This window comes from Neodiprion lecontei, chromosome 3 (assembly GCF_021901455.1).
Source record: "Neodiprion lecontei isolate iyNeoLeco1 chromosome 3, iyNeoLeco1.1, whole genome shotgun sequence".
NCBI lineage: Eukaryota > Metazoa > Arthropoda > Insecta > Hymenoptera > Diprionidae > Neodiprion > Neodiprion lecontei.
The window spans coordinates 39,118,410-39,146,294 of record NC_060262.1 but is presented as its reverse complement, the minus strand read 5'-3'; the positions used below and the strand labels follow the sequence as shown (position 1 = coordinate 39,146,294).

At 47.4% G+C, this 27,885-nt stretch overlaps 1 protein-coding gene across 1 annotated transcript in view; it reads right to left on the bottom strand.

Annotated features, from left to right (window-relative positions):
- LOC107223491 (protein dachsous) overlaps positions 1 to 23,118 on the bottom strand; it is a 236,081-nt gene extending 212,963 nt beyond the window's left edge. The window contains exon 1 of the mRNA XM_046735989.1: positions 20,007 to 23,118. Coding sequence (XP_046591945.1) covers positions 20,007 to 21,710 — 1,704 coding nt within the window. The 5' untranslated portion in view covers positions 21,711 to 23,118. The remainder of the gene's footprint in view (positions 1 to 20,006) is intronic.
- Between the last annotated feature and the right edge of the window lie 4,767 nt (positions 23,119 to 27,885).

Here is a 27,885-nt window from a genome sequence, read left to right as displayed (position 1 = left end):
ATGACTGCACGGAAAGACCGAGAGAGAAACGCAGCACTGCATCTCTTTAACGCTAGATGCTTAATTACGAACACCGGCGGTAAAAAAGCTTTGGTGAAAATGATTTCAAATTAAACCCAGGGAGAGAAAAGGCTGCCCTTGCAGCGGCTCTTCTGGTCTAATTAAATCTTCGAGCCAAAAATAAACACGGGCCGGGATCCTTGCCTTAGAACAAGGCTGGGTTCTTTTAGCTCGTAAAACTCCAAGGCTCCTCGAAAAATTACTGCGGGAATGTTTCACTCGCAGATTCGAGCTCTCGAATTACGATTACAAGACGGTGATTTCACTCGTCGTTCAAATTCACGAACTTCTTGCGAGTCAAGTTCGAGTTCGCTCAAGAGGCACACACCGGGATATCCAATATCGCGGTGCTTGTACGAAGCACGTCGTTCCTGCCTTGTGAATAGCCGAGATTCAAGCTGCACCCACAAAAATAAAACGCCTTATTGCTGGGCGTCTTTTCGCGTGCCTACTCGCAACGTCTTGGATACGGAACGTAAGGTTACCGCATTCGCTGGTTGCGCCAAGACGCTGCATGTAACCGTCAGAAAGGAGGCGGACGATACTCTCCAGGTTGTACGGACGTCGGTTGGAGCCTGGAATAGTGTGAACCTGTCCACAGTTATAAATAAGGTCTGCGGGGTCAGGGCGAAAGCCAGGTTTACGAGATAAATACCATAAGTTATAGCCGGGGGTCGGGGAATCAGCGATGGAGGCGTGAAGAGGGGGCGGGGTGAAGTCGGGAAAGACTAATTCTACGATTTAACGTGATCTGCTAAAATGTCCTTTTGCATCTCTTGACACGGCACTGCAGCAGCCAAGCTCCTCCGACGTTATTAACAACCCAAAGGTATGCCGTGTCACCTCGCCTCGGGCCGTTTCACTTCTCTAAACTATATACGCGAGTTAAATATCGCGACCTCTGACTAACGCCTCGTACATTTGCATCCGTTAAATCGAACGGCTTGGTGTGAAAAACATCTGCAGAAAACCTGCGAAGAAATATTCAATCAATCGTCAATCATCCCCCGATTTCGTGGATGAGCACGAGAGCTGTAAAAGTTTGGTACTAAAGCCAGAAATCGGTACGAACTCTGGTCATTATACATCGAAGTAGAGAAGAACCCCGACGCCGAGTCGTTGGTATAGCAGAGAAATTGGAGGGTCGCAGTACCGGGCAGAGCTTGAGCACCCACGCAAAAGAAAAGGGATGCTTTGCCGATGTGGCGGAGAGAAGAAAATCCTCCGCGATGCGGCCAGCAGGATGCTGGTAGGCGTGGATGTATTTTTTGTGCCTTCCCTCCCAACTCTCGGCTCTCGGATCTTCTCTTCTCTTCTCTGGCCTATTCGTGGTTACGTACACGTATTCCCGGGCATTCACATACAGGGAGGAAAGCACGCCTACGGAGGTTTGTGTGAGTGCGCGTATAATACGTACCTGCCGTTTCCCTATCCATTGTCCGGCACAAAGCTACATTTTTCTACTCAATCCTCCACCTAATGGATAATTAATTTTTGATAAATCGTCCGCCGGTGACTCGAACAAACTAAAAAAGAAAAAACCCCGGTTCTAATTTGTTTTTCGATTTCTCACAACGGACTCGGGTTAACGCTGATCGTATCCTGCGCGTACCGCAGGACTTGCGAGTCCTGGCAGAGACGAAGAAATTGGGTCAGAGACACGGTGCCTGATTCGCGTCGCGAGGTGTGGGCCAATTCTTTCACCTCGACTTTTTGGCTACTTCCGAATCAAAGATAGACGTGGCGCTTCCATCATCGGCCCTGCAGATCCACGTTCGCGTCCGGATCGCGTGACTCGCGCATTAAAACCCGCGAATACAAAGTTTTCGAGCAGCTATGGCTCTCGTGGGGTCGCTCCTTGGAGAGACGCGGATAACAGAAGGACGACGAGGTCCAGGACGCCATATCTGGTAGAAGTGAAGGGGGGCAAAGACGCCCGCGGCGATCGCGTGGCCCCGACACTGAAATCATCTCACACGCCAACCGATGCTTGGCAAGGCAAGAAGCCCCGTCCCGATATCCCGGTGCTCCTCCGCCACTCTCTTACTCCAATACAACCGACAAATTGGTTCGCGGAAATACACGCAAACCGCCACAGGTATGCGGCCCACTATCGTACCTACTCGACTGTCCCTGACCTCAACCTATCTCGCGGTCACATGTAGGCTGAACACGAGAGTTCACTAGAATGATCCAACCGGTCGGCCTCACTTCCGATTTTGTGCGGCTTCGGTGTCCTTTGGTGAAAACTGAGAACTTGATCCTCGAGAAGCCGCGAATTTTAACTTCTTACTCTATCCATCTTGACCAATGGGTTTATGGGAATTCTAGTGGAATTAGTTCGGACCACAGAACGAACGGTTTCAAATAATTCCTTAGAAACGGTAGTGGTCAACCCTTCTCATGACTTATAACCTCAAGACAATATCTGGATACTCGACACACAAAAATTATATCCACACAGGATTGCCGCACATCCATAAAGCCCGATGTATGTAGTTTCTTGTCCAGAAAAGCATCGAAAACTTTTAGCGAGTCGAAAACTCTGCCAATAAATGAGACTACCGACGGATCGCAAGAAGGGAGTTCCATTTTCTACTGATCCGCACCGCGGTGACTAGAGCACACGAGCGTGATAAAAACGGGACAAACCGCGTTCGCCCCCGCACGCGATGAAACAACGTCAACAAAGCTTGCACGGCACGGACGTTGTTCCGTGGCTCCTCGAGGGTCCGACAGTCGAGTGTGCAGCACGGGACAGGGACAAGGATCCGGCTTACTGATACGTGTAAGAAGCCGCGAGAGGAGCGAGAATATAGGAGAAGAATTTTAAACGCTACTTCGGTGGCTCCAGTGGCCACAGCGGCCTGGGGTTTAGTGGTGCAATTTTACTAGGGGGCCAGGCCGGATCGCCGCCACAACCCAACCCAACCCAACCCATCCGATCCCGACCCCTACCTTCCGTCGGTCCTAGAGGTAATTTATTTTCCATCCTTCTCCCTTGTCCAAGAGGCTCTTCCTCGTTCTTCGTCTCGCTGTGGTCAAGTCACTTATACTTCGACCGAGCTAACTCTACGGACTCCGGACTCACTCGAGGCAACAACGTTGCGCGCCGTTTTGTCCATCCTCGATGGCGCTCTCGCGTCAAACCTTCCGAAGAGCCCCTCGAATCGACATCGGCACACATCGGCTCAGTGCCAATTTCATTCGTTCCCGTTCCATGGTCGCTTGTCCGCTTGACTTGATGAGCTTCCAACCATTATACACGTGGTCATGGAAGCCCGCAGTCCAAGTACAAGAAACGACGATTAGCATGGAAGACGCGTAGCCGAGAACTGGAGTACCGGGGATTTTGCGACGGTGGAATATCCTACCGATCCAGTGCCGAGATAGGTGAAGGCGATGAAAAACGTCGATTCCTATCGATTAGTTAAATTGGACGAAAAACCGGAGTGGCCGGGATATTGGATTCCTCGCACGTGCGTGTTGCACGTATAGAAGGCAGAGTATAGAAGGTTTTGAAGAAAATAGATCTGCGTTACCGTACTTCCACTGTAGGCGTTCTCGTCTCTCTCCGACTAGCTTGGGTCCGGCGAGTCTCGCTTGCACTCGCGCGCATCACTGGACCCGGTATAATTAATACGGGCCCCGTGGAATGCCGGCCTCCTCTCGCTCGCTCGCTCGCTCCTGCGCTCTCGCTCTCTCCCTCGTCGTCTGGGCCTCTCGGGGCCCTCCCAAACCCCTGGCCCATCCTCGGTCCCCGCTCGCCGAGCCCCGCGCCACACAACCCCCAACTTGTATCTAAAGTTTTAAGAAGACCGTGTCGACCTAGCCCAACGCTCCAACCTCGACACCGATGCAGCCACGATCCTCCGCTGATCCGGTATACCCGAGTTCAGGGTACCTTATATACCTTCGGTCCTCACGGGCCTTCGTCCTCATTAAAAACTAGACTGCTGCATAGAAACTTGGGTGGACCTTGACTCATGCGGCACACAACCCGTCCGTCCGTCGGTTGCATGGATCACGACGCAACCCACTAAAGACACACCGTGAAATATTACCGATTAACGATCGCATGCCTCAGGTCCTGTAACTGTAACCCTATTATGCAATTTATGGGGACCGAATGCAGTTGCAGCCTGGTTCAACGGGTCGAGAGAAGTCATTCAAGTTTGAGCGAACTCTGAGCAACCTTGACCCATGGGTGGAGAAGACGGCCGAGATTTTCGGCCAACGTGAACTACTCTCAGATTCTCCATTAATGGTGAATTTCAAGCTCCCAAATCTCGTTGTTTCCTTACTTCACAAAAATCTCTCGAGGTATGCGCGAAGAGAGAGACAGAGACGGAAGGTCTTCGAGAACCGGAGTGAGTGTGAGCGAATGGAAAAAAAGAAAAAATGGTCCAGGGTCAAGAGAGGTAACTATTTGATTAGGGGAATCCAGTTTCTCGGAGAAGGCAGGAGTGTCGCTTCGGCACAGCCTCCGCCTGACGTCGTCGCTTATCGCATGAGCGGACTGGGAACCGTTAGCCCAGGTTCTGGACTAGAATTCACTTTACCGCTTCCAGTGGTATAATGCACGATGTCGTAGCACGCCTCTGTGGAGGCCATGTATATTTTGCACGCTTTTCAAGAGCCGGACTGCGCGCCGCGCCGCCCGTGGTTTTGTTCTCATCATCACAGTTTTGACGTTTGTCCATTTGTAAAGAGCCGGGAGCCCGGATGACCCTGCATACACCCGCCTTTGTCTTAACCCGAGAAGATTAATTAAACCAACCAGCCTGCTGCACAAAATTTTTCATGACTCGACGATACGCCCTGGGCAAAGGTATATATATACTTATATATATAAGGTGCAGGGCAAATAGAATTCACCCTCCCTGCACATTGGTTCCAAACTAACCAGACGTTACGATGCAAAATCCTTTTTCATCCATAACCCCGTAGAGAGGAATTCCCTTCGCGTCCAAGATTCGAATGGATTTCAATCAGTCGCGAATCGCACGTTGAAAACCAGGTAGAATACCTGGGACCACTCTTTTCATCATTTCACAAAAACCGCAAGGTCAGCGGCACCGAAGTTGAAGCATAATTCTTTTTGAGAATTTTTTCATTCCACAAAGAATACTTGCAGCGTGATGTACAGTGATGAATAATAATTTGTCACGAAGAAATGTCCTCAAGGCAGCCGAAGACTCGTCCCTGATTTTCTCGAGGTTAGAATATACGCCTGCGAGTTCGACGCGTCTCGGTTCCGATAGGCCTGGGATAGCGAGGAGAAAGCATGCGCGCCGAGTCTGGGCGAGGGTGAAAAGGTGAAGCAATTTAGAAAAACTGCCAAAACATGTTCTCGCTAAAAGCCAATCTGTCATTGTACAGTTTGACCCACCCGGTTGAAAAAGCGCCGAACCCAACAGTCTTCTTCTTCTTCTTATTCTTCTTCTTCGCCTCTGTTCTCGCTTCTTCTCTCTTCCTCGTCCGAAAGATCGGTTTCTCTTCCCCGGCGAAGAAGAATGAAGGGTTTTCCGGACCCCTGATTTCGGCAATCAGATAACACGGCCATTACTGTGATTTTCCGACCTCTCGTCGCTCTTTTCATGCTGAAAGTATACGCTTCTGGATTCGTATCGATTCTTTTCTGCATTTTCATGCGGAAAGAAAAATCTAAATTTCATCTCAGTAACGTCCGATGATTGGCCAACACTTTGACACTGCGTGAGATGATAAAATACCAGTTAGTGACATCGCATAAGCGAATTCGATTTGTCTAACCAGATTTTTATCCGGTGATTGAAATCGGCGGACATTTCGAGGATGCCTCTCGCCTCTCGGGATAATCGTTACACATCTGCAACTGACAAATGTGTGTGTGTGTGTACACATGCATGTGAAAAGATGCAGGCGAGATCCGAAAGAGTTCACAATGAATCTCGTATATTATTTCAATTCGCTTCGTTTTTATTCACGCGACCGAAAACGCGCAGGAATTGGCACTGCGGCAGCCAAAGAAGAGGTATAAAAATGGCGGTTCATTTGCAGTGAGGAGGTTCGTGATGTTCTCTCAGTCGGGAGGTTGGTTTCCCTCGACGCGGTTCGCATGCCCGCGTATCTATATAATGTCGCTTCTTATACATACATATATACGTATAATACGCGATGCGAAGAACACACGTTGGGAATTAATTTTTTTTTTTTTTTTTTAATGTTTTTTTATTTCTTTTTGTTTTTTTTCCACCAGATGAAGCAAATTCATAACGACTTGCAAATTATTATTTCTTTTCCCCTTTCTTCTCTCATCGCCCCTTATTTTTATTTCACGTTTTTTTTTCCCCATTCTGCCTTCTTCCGCTCCCTTCGTTCCGTGGCTCTGGCATAACTGCTTGCAGTTGCAATTCCGTACGTTTGAATTGAAAAGTTTTAATTCCCCTCGGCACGCGGAGACCCGCCGGAACAAAGTGTAATTTGCAACCGTGAAAAAGTCTAGTGAATTAACGACACACGTACGATCTCGCGACGCCAAAGCCGCGTGCACGTTACCTCTTACACACAAATGTCCCATCTTATATATATACATATATATATATCGTATGCACGTACATGCATCTACACGCAGCTTGTACGCGTATATGAAACGATGAACGCTATATACGTACTTAGAATTTTCGAACAAATGAACAAAGTTGTTTCATTTTTGTTGGCTGCACACGTTCCTCGTCGTCCTTTTTATTATATCTAAAATTGCAGCGTTATGCCTCCTCTCGAATTTGACTATGGCCGAACCAGTGTTCCCGGTAATTAAGAAGGCAACATTATAGAGTAATTTGTATGACTTTAGATTTTAAGCCCGCGCTAGGTATAAATGTATATTAGACGCGAAACGTATGATTAGATTTAAATTCACGGACATGTATGTTTTTATAATTCAGTTTCAGAAGGACAAAATTCAAATAAGACGACAAAAAAGGCTTGAATTCAAAATACAGAGACGATCGTTCCAGCTCCTGCGACTCCCGTGCACGCATGCGTGTGTGTCTGGATGCGTATACATCTCGTCGGATGCTGAGTTATGGCGGACCCCCTAACCTCAGTGGATAAGCAATAATTAAACCGAAGCAATCGTAAATTTTCAAATTAACGAACGTCATAAGCAAGTCCTAGCAGCGTTCAACTTTTGCTGGATAGATAAACCTGACGCTTGATTTTTTTCTTTGATCTTGTTTCTTCCACGCGTTGAGAAAAAAAAATCTTTATTGCAACCTGTTTCGTATCAATACATTCGTCCAGCGGTCCATCGACACTTTTAGGCCACTGTAAAAAAGGATCAAAGTGGTGTAAAAGGTCAAGAGAATCAGAGACAGACGAACAGATACTAACATAATTATGACAAAATATATTTATGGGGGAAAAATACTCGAAACAAGTAGAAATAACCAAAAATCGTTAATGCTGACCCAATATAGTCAAATAAGAGGTAAGAGTTGGTTAAAAAGTTAAATATGATTCGAAACTAGTCGAGCATGGCCAAAGAACAACAGAAGAAAGACTCGTGGTCTGAAAACATCTAGAGTGATCTAGAAACGGTGAAAAAATGGCAAAAATTAAAAATTACCAGCTGACAAATATAACCCAAAAAAGACCTAGGTAAGTATAAAATGGAGAATTTAACCACAACAAAGATTATGAAAGTATATTTCAGAGTGTTTATAAGGAAGTTGCAAATTTTTCAAGTCGCCAAACAGACCGTAGATCTTCCTGGTGAACTTTGAATTGTAAGTTACCAATATTCGCGACACGAGGTGGAAGAAAGCGCGATCGTCGCTCTCGGTGGTTAGATTACAGAGCTCGGTGTTGATCGTCAGCGCTAAGTACCTACACGATAGTCGTTAGCATTTGCCTGGTTTGTATTTCCGCGAGGTTGCTAAGGTAGGCGAGTAGGCCGCAGGTGTGTAGGTGGCACATCGGCCGAGCGAATGCAACTAGGCGCTGCTCAATGTTGCAGCTTTCAAGAATCCACGGTTTCGAGCAATAACTCGAGAACGCGCTGAAGTAAAAGCTGCCGAGAAGTTCGCCTGACCGTCTAGCCTCGCCTTTCCCTGCGTTTCAGGTCGACGGTAAATCTCGCCGCAGCTCGGAAATATCGCGCATGTGTACTTCGTCCTGCACACATTCGCACGCGGCAAGATATTCGCGCGCTCTGCAAAATGCCAGTCGCGCGACTGATATCAGATACACGTTATTCACTCGGACTCTCATCTCCTGTCTCCCTGGGGATCTCGTGAGTTTTGCAACCGAACCGCAGCAGCGTTCCGAACTCTCGAAGACGCGTTTGGAGCCGTTTCAGGTCTTGGACCGATTGAAAGAACGACAGGAATCGAGGAGGGAGAGCGAAATCCGATTAACGAGTAATTACGCAACGCATCAGGTTCCTTTGAAAAGAAATTTCAGAATTAAATTGCGAGGTGCGCGATCAAATCGATGAGAAAGCTACAACGCTGCAGTGAAGATTGTCTGTTAATAAACTTACGCAGGTTATGCAGGTTACGAGTTTTTTTTTTTTTTTTCTTCCTTTTACTTTTGAACGAGGAATTAGAAAGTGCGAAAGTGATGGGCGTGGTAAATCATCAATGTCAACCTGAACGTCGCGTACGCGTATGAGGAGAAATAAAAACCATTGAAAGATAATTCTACCACGCGATTAAAGGATAAGGATGGAGGAAATTAATTGTTACGTCAATCGAGTGCAGGGAAATATTATAAACGTGCGAGGAAAATAAACGAACGGAAAGTGTGTCGATATCGCTAATGAACTACATTTGCAACTCGAGATTGAGTGTACGGTATATGTATAACCACAAGGAGAAATTAACGAAAGACGAAATAATTGAACGTGATCGTTGCTGGTTTTAAGAGAAAGAAATCGACCCAATTATCTGCCCAAGTGAATTACGAGATGGCGAATCTGTTGGATACCAATTTATTTCGTTACCAATTCGAAAGAAGCGTATACGCCCAAATTTGAAATGAATAAAACGATGTATTTTTTATCGCTTATTCTGTGAATCACATTTTTCTACAAAAAATGGTAACAAAAAATGTACCAAATTTCGATAAGTATCGTTCAGCTATTCTTTAACCCACAAAACGGCAGAAAAGATACAACAAGCCTGTGCAGTTCAAGTCGTTGGCTTATGTAAAGAAGGAAAATAAAAACATGCCACAAAAAACATCAATGCTATACAAAACTTGTCGCGACCATCAATTCAGGCAATAAATTATCCCTGCATAATTTATTTCAGACCATTTTTTGTAACAGCGTTAAAGAACGTCTTAGCCTAAGTGACTGTGCATACTTATTACATAAAAATTCAGCATGACGTAAAACTCGAATAATTGCTGATTTCTATTTTTGGAATATGTTGGTTATAGGACTTTTATTGCAGACACGTGTCTTTGTCAGGTATATTGCACGCATTTCGTTCTGTGATTGGATTTACACAACGTTCGATGAAATTTCGAGGAATTCAGTTTCTTTTATCAATCAGTCTGCATCGGCGAAAAATATTTGCTGACAACTCGTCCCCGCAAGTCCTAATAAAAACGATATTTTCACAATTTCTAAAGCGTTTTATAAGTTAGTTAGATTTAACCCGTCAACAGTACACTTTTTATCCGTCGCAAGATTCTCCGTCGACCGTCCGTAATGATCATGGAAGTAACCAAGGAGGAAAGAAAGCAATCTTATATACCGGACAGCAAGCGCGTAGAAAAAGCGTGATACACGCTTGCACACATCTATATTCCTTATACATCTGTGTATAAAATAGGAGATGAGAAAAAAAGTTGGATGGGGAGAAATAAGGAATAAGGAGGTGGGGGTAGGGTAAAAATCTAATGATACGCTTAATTAGAGAATATATATACGACGGACGGAGCATTAAACGCTTTAGGTAAAGCCGGGATCGCGTTATACCGTCTCGGCCATACTTATACTAACTGACATAAAGGTTATACGCTATAGCTGTTATAATTGGACGGTAGAAGCCCGCGAGGGCTTCGCGAATGGGATTTTGCACCGGGTGCCGCGAGTCGACGTCGCGGCATTTTGTTACATATGTTATAAAAGGTGTGAGAACCGACGAACCATCGAATTTTCTCCCTTTCCCCGCCTTTCTCTCTCTCTCTCTCTCTCTCTCTCTCTCTCTCTCTCTCTCTCTCTCTCTCTCTCTCTCTCTCTCTCTCTCTCTCCCTCCCTAACCCCGTTATTATCGAGTCTGCCACACTTTTGGGTCGACGTTTTTTCCCCCTCCTTTCTTCCCCTCGCCTCATCGCATCCCTCGAGACAGCTTTCCCGACTTCATGGAGTATAGAGATATCTCGCAGGATTTCACCGACTAGCTCTCGCATGAACTCGCCTACAGAGATCATCCCGGCGATCTTCCGGCCTGCCGCGGGAGGAAATCGCGGCTATCGCTGCACGTATCGGTTCCCGTGTTCCTGCGCCTGTGGGAGGCCTACTTGGCGCGCATCTTTACGGATATACCTCGGAGACGTGTGGGTTTCACTAGGATTCGTACCTCTCGCTTCCTCTCCCGATATCCCCGCTCTTTCTCTCCTTCTATCCCGGTTGTTGCACATCAGGACGCTGGTGCAGCAACGACAGGTGGTCGGTCGAAGGCCTAGAGAGCGCCGAGGTCGTAAACTGTCCTCCAACGTCTGGGCGTCTCGGCGTCCGGCACATATATATATACGGCATAAAACGAGATGCTCCGGGTACATCTTAGCGGCTCAACCACCACCGTGTGCGGCATGATCGAGAATTGACGCGATTTGGAATTTATACGCGCGAAGATATCCGCCTACGATCGTTACGGATCGTCGTTCCGACTTGGCGGGAAATTTGAAACGATCGACTCGCGAACCGCGATATCTCAAATCGAAACGTGCAGGACTTGGAAATTTTTGAGTGTATAATATAGTGCAATTCTTAAATAACATAATTCTTAAGAACAAATTGTCGTTTCGTTAAATATCGCAAAGCATCAAAGACGACGCGTAAAATGGAACCTCGATCAACGAAGAATGCTCGAATGAACAACAAAAATTTACGTAAAATGAACAGTTCAATCTATTCGGATGCCAACAAACTTGAAAACCAAAATTAAATTAAGGGTGATAATTTGATTCGATTCTGTTTACTTTTATTGAAATATGGAATATGGATCGATTTGCCTTGTTACGACTGATCAGAAGTTGACCATTCAGAACTGATCTTCCGTATAATCTCCTTTTCAAAAACTTATAAATTACCGCTCGTAGTCAGTTTGGGAATCGTTTCGTGAGACTTTATTCTTTTTTAAAAATTTCTAAATCGCTCAGCCAGACGTACTTCGGTTTCACATAAATGAAAATCCTCCATTTCCATCAGTCTGCCTTCCCTTGATCCGGACCGGTCGTCTCGTAATAATTGTTTGCAAAAACGACGAAAAGAATAGGTAAGAGAGAAAAAACAAGTCTATAACCAGTTGAAACGAAACGTCCGATGCAAGGACGCCGTTATAAGGAAATCGCGCAAGGTGCAGTCGGCGACCCGTCGAGATGGCTGACCGGGGTTAAGGTTGCGTAATCTGGTTCCGGTGACGTGTGACCGCGGCATACCACGAAGCCTTGGTTGTATTCGGTGTTATACCACAGGTGAACACGACATACCAGAAGAACCGGGACGCGCGCGAACAGCAGGTGGTCGGGTCAAAAGCGTTCCCAAGAATCGGTTTAGCGTATCCGCCGTCATAACAGTCGGGATCTTGTATCCGCCGCAGCTCGCGTCCCTCGTTTCCTGAGGGAACCAGGGTCCAGCCCTGCATCTTGTTCGCCTATTTTGCGATCCAGATCGCGGCAGCTGCTCCCAGGGTCACCTCGGATAATTCGATGCTCAATAAAAGGCGACGAGGAGCTGAGCTACGCGTTGGCTAATGAGGATCAACACATGTCGCATTACCGGCCCGCTGCTCCAGCAGCAGCCAAGAGAAAGCTCCACCTGCCACTGTACTTTTATTACCGAACCGCCAACTGTCGCTTTCGAGGTAGTTCAATACCGGAGATTCTTCGCATCCCTTCGCTCATATTCCGAGAGAAAAGGTCCGACGCATCTTGGAGGATACCGCGACGATCCGAATCTGCATCGGATTAATTACACATGTGCAGACTGTGAGAACCATTCGCGACGATGCTGCGTCGACGCAGCGTGCAGCTTTGAACTGACAGCGAAGAACGGCGTCGCGGGTGACGAGAGCAATTAGGGAAATGCGGAAGAATCTGCAGTTCTAGTCACGATAGCGCAAATACGTATTGCACGGATATGTGCATATCATCGGGCACGCATGCAACGATAATCCCCCGGCATATAATGCCTGTGCAAGAGTCGCACGTGTGTGCAGTCCGCGTATACAATATACGCGATAAATCGTACGTGTATGCACTTGCAGTACGTAGCCAGCTAGCTGGCTGGAGCATGGACGTTGATGCGTTTGCAATTTCTTGTCCCGTCGTTGGTTAAAACAGATGCCGCGTTCGATATCCGAGTTTGAACTATTAACAGGCTTGCAGCGGGGTAGGTTGGCTGGTTGGTTGGTTACAGAGCTGATGGTAGTTATTATAACGATCTATACTCAGGATGAATTCCTCCAAGGCGGTATAAAGATTTTTTACGGGTAACGTCTTATATGCTGCTCTCAAGCTTGCTCGAGATTAATTGCGCCCAGCCAGGATTGCGAGGACTTCGTGAGCAGACTCTGCAGCTTGTTCTCGCTTAATACAGGAAGGTTACGTTCTATCTCATGCATCACCATGATTTGACGGTCTAATCATCATTCTATGTCGCTTTACGCGACGTTGCATATTTTTTTTAATACCTAAACGAAATCTTTTGCCACTGTTGAAATAAATTTGTTCGGGACGAATGGGGAAAAGGTTAAAAAAATATTAGAATTTTGTCAAGAACAGTAGAGTCTAATAATTTCGAACCTCTGTTTCTCAAATTTTTCAATACCTTGGCTTGTGTTATTCGAATTTCTTCAGACTCGTTTCAATCACACAGTAGAAGGATATTGTTGCGTTCGTTACTACTGATCCCAGTAACATTGCTGTAGGTTAATATTAAGTGTTTTTCTTTCTCATTCGTTCTCAAAAGGTTGTTGCAGAAAATTTCCATTCAATCCGAACAATATGCGAATAATGCCGATAGATCAGTTGAAAATATCGAGTTCAGAGCTACCAACAAGTATCAACGAATTGTTAGAATGTGCCTCAGTTTTAAGTCTCGCCGCCTATCTTGGTGTAAAACTGGTGAATCTTTGTTCGGAGGATCGCATCCTAGCCCCAGAAGAGGATGGAATCAGGGCGCAACGAGCCTTATAAACTCATTCCGTAACGAGCCTACCGCTAAATACGCCCCGGTAAGCCGGGTTCTCGATCCGAAGGAATATCAGCGTAGCCCGAGGGTGCAGGCCGGGGCGATAGCGTATCTGAACACCGGCGTGTAGGATATCGAGTACCGGCTCGGTGTGGGTGAAGGCGGTTGTTAATGCAGGAGTTATGAAAGCGTGGGTCGCGGAGAGGAGAGTCAAGAGTTTTCTCCCCGCTTCGTCCACCTCGATCTTCCTCTCTAGCCCTCTTTCGACGTCTCGCTCTCCTCGCTCGACTCACCACGTGTGCACGTGTGTACAAATCCTGCGGGAGTAGCGGAGAACCCGGCACATACCGCTCGTGCAGCGGATAGTTCCGCATATCCAGCTTTAATACGCAATATACAACAGAAGGTGATACGGTCCTCGCACGTGAGATTCGCTCACTTCTTGGCCGGCTGTAACGCAAAGGTATACCGCAGGGTTCACCTCGAGAAATGTGAGTCCTGCGGGCGCGCTTAATTTTTTTTTTTTTTTTTACAGACATTTCGGGGAGGATTTTGCCGAGGAAAACCGTTTTGGAAAAGGTATTGCACTGTAGATTTGAAGGATATGAATTGTATCGATTAGAGAAAAACCCCCGTTAATGTTGACCACTTGGTTACGAACGATCAGGGCAGGATGGTGAAATAAAAAATGAAGGATGACGATAGCTATCCACGTTTGGCGAGAAGTATAAACCCCTATTCCGTGTCCGCAACTTGCGGAATACAACCGTATAATAACAACTACGAATATGCAGTTACTGCGGGAACCGGGATGAAGTGATCCTCTGGTGCGGGTATATAAGGAATTATACGAAGGTATATTGTACGAGCGCATGGCATGTACGATGTAAAGGATTTCGAATGAAATGCGCACGCGGTTGCTCGGCGAGGCTGGACAGCGCAGAAATATGAGGAGGTTGTTGGTTCCCGGTGTAGATGAACGAGTGATAAGGGCGATAGTGGGATGCCGGTAATCCTCCTTGCCGGAGTTATACTCGGGTACTTAGGACTCCGCCCGTGCCATCATCCGGCTAATCTGCGTTTCTTGGGGGTCTTTAAGGCGGCTATCGGCCGCGGACTGCGGGTGAAGATTCTCATCTGCACCGAGGCGAGAGAGGAGGGAAGGGGAAAGTATCGGACTAATGACTCTGGGCCCATAAATCGGGATCGGTACGCGCCTGCGAATACTTGCGATATTCGCGGGGGAGAATCGGTGCTCGGATGTGAGAATCTTCCGTTGGCCAAGCCAACGTTGGAAGATCACTCGAGATCGCGTAGTTCTGTAACACTAACCTCGTTTCACGTCGAAGCGTGACGTCTGGGGAAAAAATTGCATCGTGACGATCTTCGCCGGGTGAACTTACGACCGTCGAGATACCGTGATGCTTCGATATATTCCTTCCGCAGGCATCACAAGCCGACGCCGATCGGTTAATGAAAATGATTGGGTCCTATGAAAATTCGGTCTCGATCACGTAATACAGAGATTCACGTATGAGTGAGAATATTCGCAGCTTGCCGACATTCCCGGATTCTGTTCAGAAATTTCAAATCTTCTCTCGTGAAAGAAAGCTCAGTCGGAACAATGTTTAATAATCGTTTTAAGGGCACTTGTCGAAGATGGGAAAACTGAGTATAGAATTCTTCAAGTTACTTGGTCGAAGATTGAATATCATCGAGGTTGAGTTTTTTCAAACTTGTTTCTGAAGTTATGAGAATTAAACCGTGTATGCTTAAAAAATAAGAATAGCGACAACGATGAAAGAAAATACGTAACATATCTGCATATTTCGTTCTACTTGGCTGGTCGACAGTGAAAGCATGACGTGGAAAATGTTTTCGATATGAATTTACCCCCGCGCAGGAAACGTTGGGTTGCATCGCGACCCGCCCACTGTCAACGCCGCATAAATTTATTCGCCATTCAAATAGGAATAGCCATTGTTTCGATCGAGCATAAGTGACAAGAGACGCGGGGTGTGAAACCTGGACATTCTACATATACATATTGGCGGAGCGTTGAAGCGAAGTGGTATAAGGTGATTATCCGATTCCCGCGTACCTAGTTTATGCAGGCATATATGGCTGTGAGGAATGTCCTTTCCGGTGTGCCGGGGAATTAGCGTTAATTCCATTATAATCGACGTGTAGTCTGAGGATTTTCTTCCGAGGCCGCCTTTCCATTTGTAGGTGGGTACGCGGCATACGTATAGGTACTCCAACGCAATGGTTACGAAACTTGAACGTGTTCCCCGGACGTCATTCTTTGATATAGGTTTCCCCGGGTGTTCCGAGCCTCCATAAGGCGCACCACGTGAGCTCAATAGGTCATTCATGTCAGCGCCGTAACGCCTTAAGGGTGGTTCACACGTTCCAGGCATGTCTGGATATGCCGGTAATATACCATGGTCAGTTTATCCCCGGATTCACCCAGGGAAACCGGCCCGGGGAAAAAAGACGCTCGAGAGAAGAAAAATAGCCCAGGATACACATCCTCCCTCTCTCTTCTCCTGTTTCCCTCGGCTATTCCTTCCTGAGAGGATTAAAAAAAAATCTTGAAAGAAAAAAACAGCCCGTTATCTCGCCACGCATCTCTCGACAGTAAATACGCGTACTAATCCTTCGAATCACTATACTGCACCCAGTTGTTCTACAAAAAAAAAAAAATCCCTACGATAATAATATGAACAATTTTCCGAGCATGATAATTATCTATGCGGAATAAATAGGTATAGACGAACAATTTCACGCATAATAATATTAAGGCGATAATTTCTCCAACTCAGGTGAAACGAAACTTAGTAAATCGTTCGCGAGTTTTGTACCCACGCGAATCGGTTCCGGAAGGCTTCACGTTTTTCCCGAGGACACGCGACCCACACTGGCAGCGGTATTGAATACGTGTGAATGTAAATGCTAATACCTGCTTATAATCCAAGGCGGAAAATGATGCACATGCATGTGTTACAAATTGCTCGTGATATCTGGTAGTCGCGAGTAAGTAAGGCCGCTTTCTCCGCTCGGCACCAACATAATCGCACCCTCGATTACCTTACGACGTTAGCCGAGGCATACATATACGCAACGTGTGCATCGTTGCATCGGCGTGGATAGAAGCAGCAAGAGCAAGAGCGCGATGCACACTCGTCGAAAGTTGTTTCACCGGGATATACTTGCGTGGGATTTGACTCTCCGCGTTCTCCCGTCCGCGTGGTATACCTACGGGGGATAGATCAGTCGGTCCTCGAGGTGTGCGAGGCCATGCCCATCGGCGAATTCCTTTACCCGATAATTTCACCCGATCAACATAATCGCCGGCACCTCCTGAATATCAGAGGAGAAAAATTTTCTATCTCTAAACGTTAAACTTTTCCGCAAGCTTCGCGGCGAGAGAACGCGAACGGCGAAATCGCTGGGCTCGAGAGTGCAGAACGCACTTCCGCCTCTCTCTCTCTCTCTCTCTACCTCTCTCTTTCTCTCTCTTCTCTCGGCAATATGCCGGTAGTGAGACACCGGCGACCTCTGGCCAGTAATGAGGAGCTAGAGAGGATCGGTCCGCGGGTAATTTTACATCAACATACGGTTAATTGAAAGAAATTTGCCCATGCGGTGCGTCAGAACCTGCACCGCCGCAGTTGTAATCATACCCGGTGGCGTTTTGCTAGTTAAAGACATATGCGGGATTGCTTCGGTGTTTTTTCGTCGCTCATAATTCTCGTATGTATTCCGCACCGCGTCAACGACCTAGGATGTGTACTATAGGAGTTTATCTAGCGATGAACGGAAAAAAATCCAACGTAGATTTTACATCTGTTGTGGTGAATGCGTGGAGAGCAGTTTTTTGGAGTCAAATCTACATCAATTGCGGTATGTCTATCTAAGCATGTTGGAAATAGCTATTTTTTTTTTTTTATTACTTTTATTACGGGATTGGTAACTCTCGCCACAATTACTGTAGATTTAACGCCAGAAGGTGTTGTCCATACATTGACCACATGAGATGTAAGATCTAAAATATTTTTTGAAATTAACAGAAACGGGTTCCGCATATTTCTCGCAACTTTTCTACGCGCTGCGCAAAACGAACCAACCTGCAACGAGCTCGCAGGGTAATCGTCAAATGAATAATTCGGGGGTTTGATTCTTCTCACAGTGCAGCATGGAACAGGAAGTAAATAATCCCAGGAAAAAGAAGATAAGAGGTGAAACCGGCATGTGCTGAACAATTAAACCGCAGCACAGATGCCTGTGCAATAGCTGTCTCGGCTACAGAAGCTAAGTCGTGTATTATAAGCGCCGGAGACTGTTTTGCCGATGATAATTTATGAAACACAATATACTCGTATACGACTAGCCGCTCTTTTCTTTCTCGCTCTCTTAGCTACTCTCGCTCGGTGCAGTGCGCATAGCGATGCCAGAGTAATTATATGGAAGATTAACTCGGAGGTTTGTTCACCCGAGTTTTTAAACTCCCCCCTTCACAACTCGCGTGCGATTCCTCTATAACCATAACATATCCCCTGAAATCGTTCCTGCACAAATGGACAACGCACGGAGAGACTTTCCTCGCGGAAGCATGTAAACGTTAATATCGCAGCCTCGTGTAGCATAAGCATTCGAAATTCATGTCGATGATCATCTAGCCTCGCGCAAAAAAGCAAAGGAGGAAGACAGAGGCTACGGAAGGTGATAAACGGTCCGTTTCTTTTGCCCGGGAATACTCGAAACTTTGCATCCTTTCGACGACAAGTCATCCGCGTCTTGTACGACGAGTCTGACGTTACACCAGATGTCAGATGGTGGTTAACTATTGCCCACCACTTTGTACTGCCCTCTGGGTTATACACACGTAAGTCCCGGCGAAGGAGGCGACATTAATGTTCGTCTTAACTGCCTCCGCCTCCCGCACCCCTTAAGGATCCGACGCTGCCACGTCGCCTGGGTTCGTTCCTCGAAGCTTCGGACGCGTTAAGAAACTAGATTAAACGAAACCGAGGACAGTGGCGATTCCGTTTATCGATCTATCTTGACGAGAATTTTTAAAAACCGAGGAAGAATAATTCGCGAAGGACGTTTGGAATGCGGCTAGAATTTGGCCCGCGTGCGTTTTCTTTCCTCCAGTGTTCCAGGATCGAGAGAATTGGAGCGCGAGATTTGCACGAGGTGGAAAAAAAAATCGACTCGTTTATTTACTGACTCCGACTGACGGTGCCACGCTGCAGTAATGCGTATACGAATGTTCGCGTGGACGCGGAGTGCGTGCGTGCGAATGTGAGTGTGAGGTAAGGAGAAAGAGAGACAGATGTAGAAAGATCCCTGAACTAATGGGTTCCTCGCTAATTACAGTCAAACGGCAAATAGTTTCATATTAGTCAGAGGATAATGAAAACAACGGTCGGGTTTGCCGGTTGGTCGGCGGGTCGCCTAGCCGCGAATCACGAACTGCTAATTAATATTTGGCGCATCGTTCTTGAGTGTGTATACAAGCGGGTCCTAAACCAGTTTCGTGGGGCGCGTCCAAGGCGGGTACATACATACCTACGTGTGTGTATACACGCAACGCCCGGTCAATTTCACTCGGTTCTCCCGGGCGGAGATAGAGAGGAAGAAAGAGAGAGAGAGAGGTAAGGAGAGGGAGGGGAAGACGAAAAATCTGTAATTATAATAATTATAGCCGACTTGACAACAATTATAAATCAACATTGAACTAGGTACTGAAACACACCAATAAAATATGACATCGGGCTAACAATTAACATCCAAACTTGCCGGCCTGGCAGCCAGCTCTCGGGCACCAAACGATACGGTGATCATCCTCCCATGTATAAAACCCAATGCACTCGCAAGACCGCAGCTTCCACTTTCGTATTTCCTGAGGGTATCCGGCGCTCCGTCGGGTATCAATGCGCGGATGACAATCCCGGCTGAATAAACTGACCAAACCGCGATCCCTTCCTTCGTGAATGATAGCCCGAACCCAACCGACGTCGGACGATACCAGACGTAACTCTCAAGCCTACATCATCCGCGTGATGTACCTCAACATTTTACAAGGAATAAACTTGGCGAGAGCTCCGCGTGAATTATCGCCGCACATTTTTCCTCGCAACCTGCACGCGGGTATTCACTCAACGGTGTAAAAAAACGAGCCTCGAGATATCCATCCGGAGGTTAACAATTATTTTTTGCACCGCTTTATCCGTACCCGTAATGTGCGGATACCGAATGAAAATCACGTGTAGCATCTCGGTATCGCCGATCCAATTTACCATACCATTGTGATCCCTCCTGTCTCCTGAATCGATTGTTTCGGGTATCGCGTGGTCCATTGTTCGCCAGCATTGACGTCGCGCGTGACGGTGGAATATAATAAATATCTCCTCGCGACGAGATTCTTTCGGACGAAAATTCGGGACCGCGACCACCGCGAGAAGGCGAACAAAAATCGTCGCAAAAACTGACGACCCTGTGAGTATAACGTTGTTTTCACCCTTACCTTAATGAAGCAGCGTCCGGTTGGAAAGTCCTCGGATACGTTGACGTTGTACAACGGTGTTTCAAAGATGGGCTCGTTGTCGTTGAGGTCGTGAACGGTGACCTGAACTGTGGCACTACTGCTGAGCGGAGGGCGACCGGAATCCGTCGCAACGACGATAAGCTTGGGGGCGGGATCAGCCTCGCAATCGATGTGGGTCACGGTTGTGATAAGACCGGTGTACTCGTCGATGGTAAACCACGTGGTGTTGCGGATCGAGTATCTTATGGCCGAGTTCGGTCCCTCGTCAAGGTCGGTGGCGGACACCTGAACGACGGAATCGCCGGGCTCGGATGCCTCGAGGAGATGGGCCTCGTAGCGATCCTTGTCGAACCTGGGCGCGTTGTCGTTGACGTCGGTGACGACGAGTCTGAAGGTCCTGGCGGCTCGTAGCGGCGGCGTTCCAGCGTCCGTCGCTTCGACGGAGAGATCGTATACCGCCTGCTCCTCTCGATCGAGGGGCTTCTCGACCACCACGAGATAGATGATGTTGTCCCTGGTTGCGAGCTCGAAGTGTCCGTCGCCGCCGAAGAGGCTTACCGAGGCGTTCGAGTACTCGGTCCTGGAGTCGGGATCGCTTACGGATATCCTCGCGACGAACACACCGGGCTGAGCGCTCTCCGATATCTTTGGGGTGGCGTCGTCGGAGAGAAATATCACGGTTATGGCCGGCTGGTTGTCGTTGACGTCGGTCACCCTGACGGAGAGGAAGGCGCTTGCTTCGAGCGGTTGCGCGCCCCTGTCCCTGGCGACTATGACGAGCTCGTGTCTGTCCTTGGACTCGAAGTCCAGAGGCTTGTTCACGAAAACCATACCCGTCTCGGAGTCTATCCTGAACATCTCCTCCCTGTCGGACTGACGTCTGTTTATCGAGTACTCTATCCTCCCGTTATCGCCGGCGTCCAAGTCCTGCGCGTTCACCGCGAGAACCGGCGTTCCGACGGTCGCGTTCTCCGGCACGCTGGCCGAGTACCGGGTCTGATTGAATATCGGAGGGTTGTCGTTTACGTCCTGAATCGTGACGTTCACCCTGAGACGCGATCGCAGCGGCGGTGCTCCGCCGTCAAGCGCCTCGATCGCCAGATCGTAGTTCGACCGGGCCTCGCGGTCCAAGGATCCGGAATTCTGCAGATCCAGGTAGAGGACGCCGTCCCTGCCGCGGTGAGCCGCGAGCCTGAAGACCTCGCCGACGTTCCCGGAGACGATCTCGTAACGCTGAGTCGTGTACTGGCCCAAGTCCGGGTCCTTGGCCGGCGGCAGAGCGCGCTTCGCGTCCCGAGGCGAGTTCTCCGGGAATTCCACGTCGACCGAATCCACCGGGAAGACCGGCGCGTTGTCGTTCTCGTCGAGGACCTTGACCACCACCCTGACGTTCTCCCCGTTCGGCGGCAGCGCGACCAGGTTGTACGACGCCCTGGTCTCTCGGTCCAGCGGTACCCTCGTCCTTATCTCCCCCGTCGCCTGGTCCACGACCAGATCGGCCTCGACCGCCGATCCCAGAACCGGGACGATCAGGTACGGCGGACTCTCCGCGTCTATCATACCCACTCGGGTTCCCGCTGGAGCATTTTCCGACACCTCAAGGTGCCGCACAAGCTCGGCTCGAGGTCCCGGGACGAAGGACGTACCCAGGACCAGCAGAAGGACCACCTGGGCTGGCTGCATCCTGGTGCCTCGTACCTCGAGGATCACCTGCGAGATGGTTCCATTTTACCTCTCGCGCTGCAGGTTTCTCACTTTTATTGCGGGATTCTCGATCCTCCAAAATTCTTCGAGGAACTTACCCCCTTCGCACTTTGATCACTTTACTCAGCCGTCCCTTACCGAGTGCTATATCCTTGATAGAATAATATCCTTTCGGAGAGATGGATGGAGAGATATTTTTTAACACCACAAAACACTTTTAATCACGAAGGTTATATATACACATATATATATACATGCATATATTATACACACATATGCCGTGCGGTCGGCAATAGTACATGTTATTTTCACTATATACATACATGTGTGTATTTACAAATACGAACTTCACTGTCACAGTATGATATTACGATCCGGACGAATAATATCTCTTCCATAAATTACAACAACGGTTGCTTTTCACCCGAATAAGACACTTGAAAAAAGGTCGCACTTATCAATCGTCGAAAAAAATTTCGTACGTCCTGCAGTGTGTAAAATCCAACAAACATCTCGTCATGGCGAATGAAAACGCGCGAAAAACACCGGTACCGTCATAACGTAATCCCAATCGCCCTAATTCGCACCAGATTGTGAGCTGGATAAAACTTCCCTCTACTTTCAATCTTGATACTGTCGCAGCGAAGCGAACGTGGAGAATAAAATCTGTTTCGTACAATATTGCGAATCAGTCCGAAGTAAACGCGGCGGTTAATTATCCCGTGAATAAAATTTCGCACGTGACCGCGGGTGGAATTATCGGACCGGGACTCGTTGGAGTCTGATTAGATCGAGGCAAGTGCACCGGTATGATCCTGAAATATTTTTCTGTCGTCCCTACGTATCTCGGTCGAGTCCTGCAGCCTGGGCAGGCCTGAAGCGGCCAGACTCGAGTATCACGTATATACATACACAGAGTATCGTGCCGCTCTTCTCAGCGAGCCCCGATCGGCTCTCCGAGCAAGATCCCGAGTCGGTCCAGCGGCCGGCGTACTGGCAAACGGGGACTAAAACGAGGGTAAAGAGGAGGCGAAAAAACCCGGGTCACGCACGCACAAAACACTCTACGGTCTACACTGCGGCCTCGGTTACAGTACGAAGTATCGTACGTACAGAGCGATCGGACCGTAACTCGCACGCGGCAGTTTGCTTTTCGATAGGAGCGGCGTGTCGTTATCGGTATCGGCCGCGCACTCCAGCCGAGGATTCGGACAGCGGGCCCCGTTATCACGACCGGATAAACGCTTGCGGGGGGCCTTAACCGACGCTGAGGAATCCCGTGGTAACGTGGTGCTTGAGCCGCGGATTCGCGTGACTACGACCGTCTGCTCCACGCGGCTTCGAAGTTAGGCATGTACTGACATGGCGGCACCTGCGATCCGGCACCCTTCCCCTGGCACCAGCTCTCCAACTCCTGCCAGAGGGACCCACTACCTGGCGGCCATCTTGGAGAGGGGGTCCGATCAGGCCCAAGCTTCGGGGCCCCGGCATTCAACTCACCGCGTCGCGCCGAGAACTCGTACCTGCTTGCCCGCTTGCCTGTTCGCCTCGTGATGCCCCAGCCTCCAGCTTGCCTACGTGCACGGGCCCAGTTTCGCGGCTGCCTACCGGCCTGTGAAGAGCCCCCTTTTACCGGCCCCGACGAGTATGTTTTCCTCCGTCGGATCAACGCTCAAACTTTGCCCAGTCTTTCCACCGGCATTGTTCTGGTATGCAGGCCTGATACGTGCCACGAGTACCGGCCTGCATGGTAAATGGTCTCGTTTGGACATCCGTCAATGTTGCCAATTGTTTTCGTTACTTTTTTTTGTTTTTCAGCTAATTGTTTAAAAAAATAAAATACATTCCGCAAAAGTTTTCCGATATCCATTCACACGCGAATACCGTATCGTCTTCATTCTACGTTTACCTGTATATAGGTATAATGATTCAGAGTCATGATATATTGCATTCGCGCCATCGATCGGAGTGCAGCGGCTATTTAAACGATTCGTCGGGGACGAGGCGGATATGCTCGTATGTACACAGCCTGCCTTTATTACCAATACAATATTAACCAGCTGCACTTCCAACTGACGCGAGACTAACGAGTTGTAAATCTTTACCCTTGCCAAAGAAAATGAAACTCCTACGTGATGCGTAATACGGCAACGGAGAACGATATTGCGTGCGTGTATATGAGGTGACTTGCATGCTTGCGTACATGATCTCTTCAAAGATATGTACCATATCTGCGCGGGTTATTGGCATTTAATCACTCTCTGCGAATACTATCCGTTATGATCTTCGTATCTATTTAAATATTATACGTACACGTGTACACGAAAAAAATCAACGATGCTTAAAAATTGTGGAAATTTCGATACGCGAACTTGACACTCGTTTGCTTTACAATCGAAGTGTTCCGGACAATCTTGCCACTAACGTTGAGACGGTTTTAGCACGCCTTCGCTTCATTCGACGATTTTATTTAAACAGTATTATGGGAATTTCACATACCAAAGCCGACTATTAATACGAACAACTATAATCTTTTCAACAACGTAGGTACGTAACGTCAGTCAGACAGTCGTCCTGAATATCAGCCGGAGTGTTGTTTTTTTTTTTCTTTTCTTTTCTTTTCTTTTTTTCCTCTTTTAATTTTCGTTCAAGTATAGTAATTTCGAGTGAAGACCTTTCTCCACAGTTCTGGAGGAATCCACTTATCCGTGAGTACAACCTGCAGCGTGTACTCCACACCTACGACCTGGGATACCGGCGCGTCTCTGTAAGTCGACACTCGAGAGACTGCAGCATGCATCGGTTACTTAAACACGTTCACACGAATACACACGTGGGCCGAGATTACTCCAGCTAGCAATTGTTATTAATTGCTTACTCCGTTAACATACCAGATGCAAATCTTCACTCCCGTAACGTATTTGCCTGTGTTGGTGCGGCGCTGTATCATTCGTGTGAATCGTCCGTGTGCGTAGATATTACATAGGTATATACGCGCATGATACGCTGTACGATCTCTCTTTGATACCGCAGCTATAGAGTCGCCGTGCGGAGCCCTGTTACAGTGGTTTCATATCAAACTGCATCATTCGCAAGTGCGGCGGAACATGTGTGCATGCACTGTTATCTTCTTGTAAGCTTGCAGCGATTGTTTGACGCAAAGAGCTAAACGTGCACGCTACATGGTGGATTTCTGTGTGTCGGTATATTGCATTTCACGCGATTGATCAGCGATTAACGACGAACTGACTTGGACCTGCACCGATCAGATATTCGAGCTTTCGACCTTATGGAATCTTCCTGTCGCTGCAGCGGATGCAAAGCGTAGTAGTACGCGATTAATTGATATGTAAAAAGGTTAAGCATTTTGATTATCCAAAGATATCTACATAAGAATCTGTATTATAGAGGTTTAAAGGGCTGATTAAAATAATTATGCAGATCACTCAACACTGAATTGAGTTCATTCAAAACTCTTGTCATTTCAATCGCAATTCAACCTTGTTGTACAAAGGACACAGAAACCGAGATGATAATACAATGTAATTCCCGGAGTATAAAAAAGACGCGAAGAACGTGGAAACGGGGAGAAAGCTTTTATAAAAAGCCATGGAAATTTGTCGGAAAGTCATCGCCTTTTTCCTTGATGCCGTAGTCGTCTCTTCCATACACGCGTAACCTTTGAAACGCGGAGTTAAGGGCCGGGAAGGGAGACCAAGGGAGGTATGTATACCTGGCTCGGAGAGTGGGCAGATAGACCTGCCGCCGGTTCCACTGACAATGCCTACAATGGGGCATTATTTGTGTTTGTATAGGGCACACTAGGTTGCAGGTTACGGGCTGTGAACTGAAAGCGCATTTTGCAGGTGCGAACCGCTTAAACACCGAGGCCACAGCCTATAGGGTATCAATTTTACGATGCTTTGGGTATGACGAAAAAAATAAATAAATAAATAAACAAGACTGTGAACGAAAGTAGCAATAAAAATTGCAATCAACGAAAAGAGATACATATTTTTTTCTCTCTTTTCGTTACGGTAACGGTCCGAACGCGTAGGTTTCATTATCACAATTTTCTTCACTTCTACGTAACGTGGGTTTCGTTTAATTGACACTGTTGCAACGGAGGATCGTAAAAATTCAATTTCTGCAGGTGATAAAAGCGAGTAGCAATGTTAAACTATAACCGCCGAGGCTTCATGCATTACGGATGAATTTCTGAATATGATGACTACCGTGCAAAAGAGTCTGTGTTTCACTTCACCCACATCGTACGTGGGTTATAAGCTCGATCTAATATATCGGTTCGGAAATTAACGATATAGCTGTAATAACCGTACCACGAGAAACACGTTCAAAATGAAATTCTTTCATTGATTGTCAGACCTCAGTGACGTGGATGAGTTATCGCACATAGGTACTCGAAAGAACTTTGCACCCTGATATCCAATTAACCAAACAATCATGAACCAACTGAAAACAGCGTGCAAGAGATCGAACGAATCTTCGATTTATGTCCGACGTTGGCACGGTTTGTTAGTTTTCTTTCTTTCGCTGAGGAAGAGTGCGAGGGGTGGATGGCCGGCAAGAGATGCAGTTACCCGCCAGTGCGAAGTGCATCCCATACAAGAGGATGCGCGGCAAGTTGGTACTGAAACTGGGGCTCTAATGACGGTTGTAGCTAGAGTACCTATCGTTGAGCGCCGGATCAATTTGACTAGAGAAACGAGCTTTTTACCAGCGAAAGACCGGTTAGACCGAGAGCTGTAACTAACGTCGACGGCAATGGGTATCAGTTTCTTCATAGCCGTGAACGAGGAGGTGCCTGCGTACTTTACGTGTGAGCGAATGCACGTCGGTCCGGTGCAAGGGGATTTCATTTCACCGTGCAATTTCTTTCCGCACCCAGACCGTGAACTATGACTCGGTTTGTACGCGTTATATCTCCCGGAAAACGCCTCCTATCCTCGAACTGCCCGCTGAGCAGGGTCGAGCTCATTCAGGCTCCTTACTTCTTCTTCCGCGAGCTGTCAATACGTAATTGTCCATTCTACCCACGTCCGTCCGTCGCGCGCGACTTGCAGAAAAGTTCTAACCACTGCGTGGCGGTAAACTCACCGCACGTATTGTTGAATATATGACGTAGGCAACCTCTTACCGCACTAATCACCCCGCGTAGACGACGGCGCTAATTCTTCGCCTTCGATGATTTTCCATGGGTCTTTATCATCGTCTTAATAGACGCCTGAATGGCGATTCATCACTCCTGGAGTGACGGGCATTATTATATGCAGAATATTATTGCGAAAAAAAGCACAATGGACGATTTGTAACGAACGGAGAAAAATCGGCATTGCCTCTCATTGACGGAAACGTATGGAAGGAAGATCGTAAAGCGAAATCGTGCTTTGGAACAGTAATAAATGGCGCAACGTTATTGCGTTCAACTGATCAAGTTTTATAGCATAGCGTTTGAAAATTAGATAATCTATGCACTTGTTAGTGACGCGACGAGATATTGGCAAGAGGTTGACAATAGGATGAGGTACCATGGCATCAGACGAGCTTACCCTGTCAGGCAATAAGTCTTCAAACCTCAAGCTTTTTATTTGAAATATTGGCATCCCCTCAACTTTTGAAAACTCAGCAATCTTTTATAATATCTCTACCCCGACGCACGATGTACCGTAAAAACGAATGCGAGACACTGACTTCATGAACTCGAATGCATTTGGAGAACTTTGATTAAACCCAGACCTCAATTTTCCACCGAGATAGCGAACACCTGCGTTCTAATTAATTGTAAGATCAAATAAACTTCATCCTCTCGGCAAAAAGCTATTGCTTCGAGGGGATAAGATTTCTGATTCCATTACCACGTTATTAGACGTGTTAATAAAATGGTTCAACAACGAGGTTTAGTTTTCGAATAAAATTTGTATTTTCATCTCGAAGGAACATTAAATTTCTCCGGTTGTTTGCCGAGAAGCTGATTGGACGATTGTTTGAATGCAGCCTGCGGAAGCTGTAGTCCTTGGAGAGCTTTCTGAACGGCGCCTGGACTGTCGCGATATGTAATTACAGAGTGGCTCGGAGGGATCGGTCCGACGGCTAAGGATCACGGATCGCCGAAAAGGACACAGCCGCCGCCGCC